The sequence below is a fragment of the Propithecus coquereli genome, unplaced genomic scaffold (assembly GCF_000956105.1).
Source record: "Propithecus coquereli isolate 6110/MARCELLA unplaced genomic scaffold, Pcoq_1.0 Scaffold17, whole genome shotgun sequence".
Taxonomy (NCBI): Eukaryota; Metazoa; Chordata; class Mammalia; order Primates; family Indriidae; genus Propithecus; species Propithecus coquereli.
The window spans coordinates 6,000,579-6,000,935 of NW_012141635.1; the positions used below are offsets into that span (position 1 = coordinate 6,000,579).

Here is a 357-nt window from a genome sequence, read left to right on the forward strand (position 1 = left end):
ATTAGATTTCTTCATATTGTAAATAGTTAGATATTGTTGGTATAATTAAAATTTGTTCTTTAAAATTTTTTCTCTTTTCAGATGTTTAGCGCTAAAGAAATTGAATTACAAGTAACTAAAATAGAAAAGGAAAAGGAAGAAGCAGAGAGGAAAAAATCAAAGAAGTCTATCTAATTCTTAGGATGACCATTGGGAATTTTAAAGTTTTGTTGTACTGCTTAGCATTGTTTAGTGAAATTTTAGAGGAAATAAGTTACTTTGCAGCATTACATTTATTAGTTGTGTGCTGTTTTGAGAATGCCAGATTTGTGGCTGTCTTCATTCTGTTTCATAGTCAAACATGGGTTAGTGTGAAGA

At 29.1% G+C, this 357-nt stretch overlaps 1 protein-coding gene across 1 annotated transcript in view; it reads left to right on the forward strand.

Moving 5' to 3' along the window:
• PSMA8 (proteasome (prosome, macropain) subunit, alpha type, 8) overlaps nt 1-174 on the forward strand; it is a 66,454-nt gene extending 66,280 nt beyond the window's left edge. The window contains exon 7 of the mRNA XM_012641753.1: nt 82-174. Coding sequence (XP_012497207.1) covers nt 82-174 — 93 coding nt within the window. The remainder of the gene's footprint in view (nt 1-81) is intronic.
• Nucleotides 175-357: the final 183 nt, after the last annotated feature.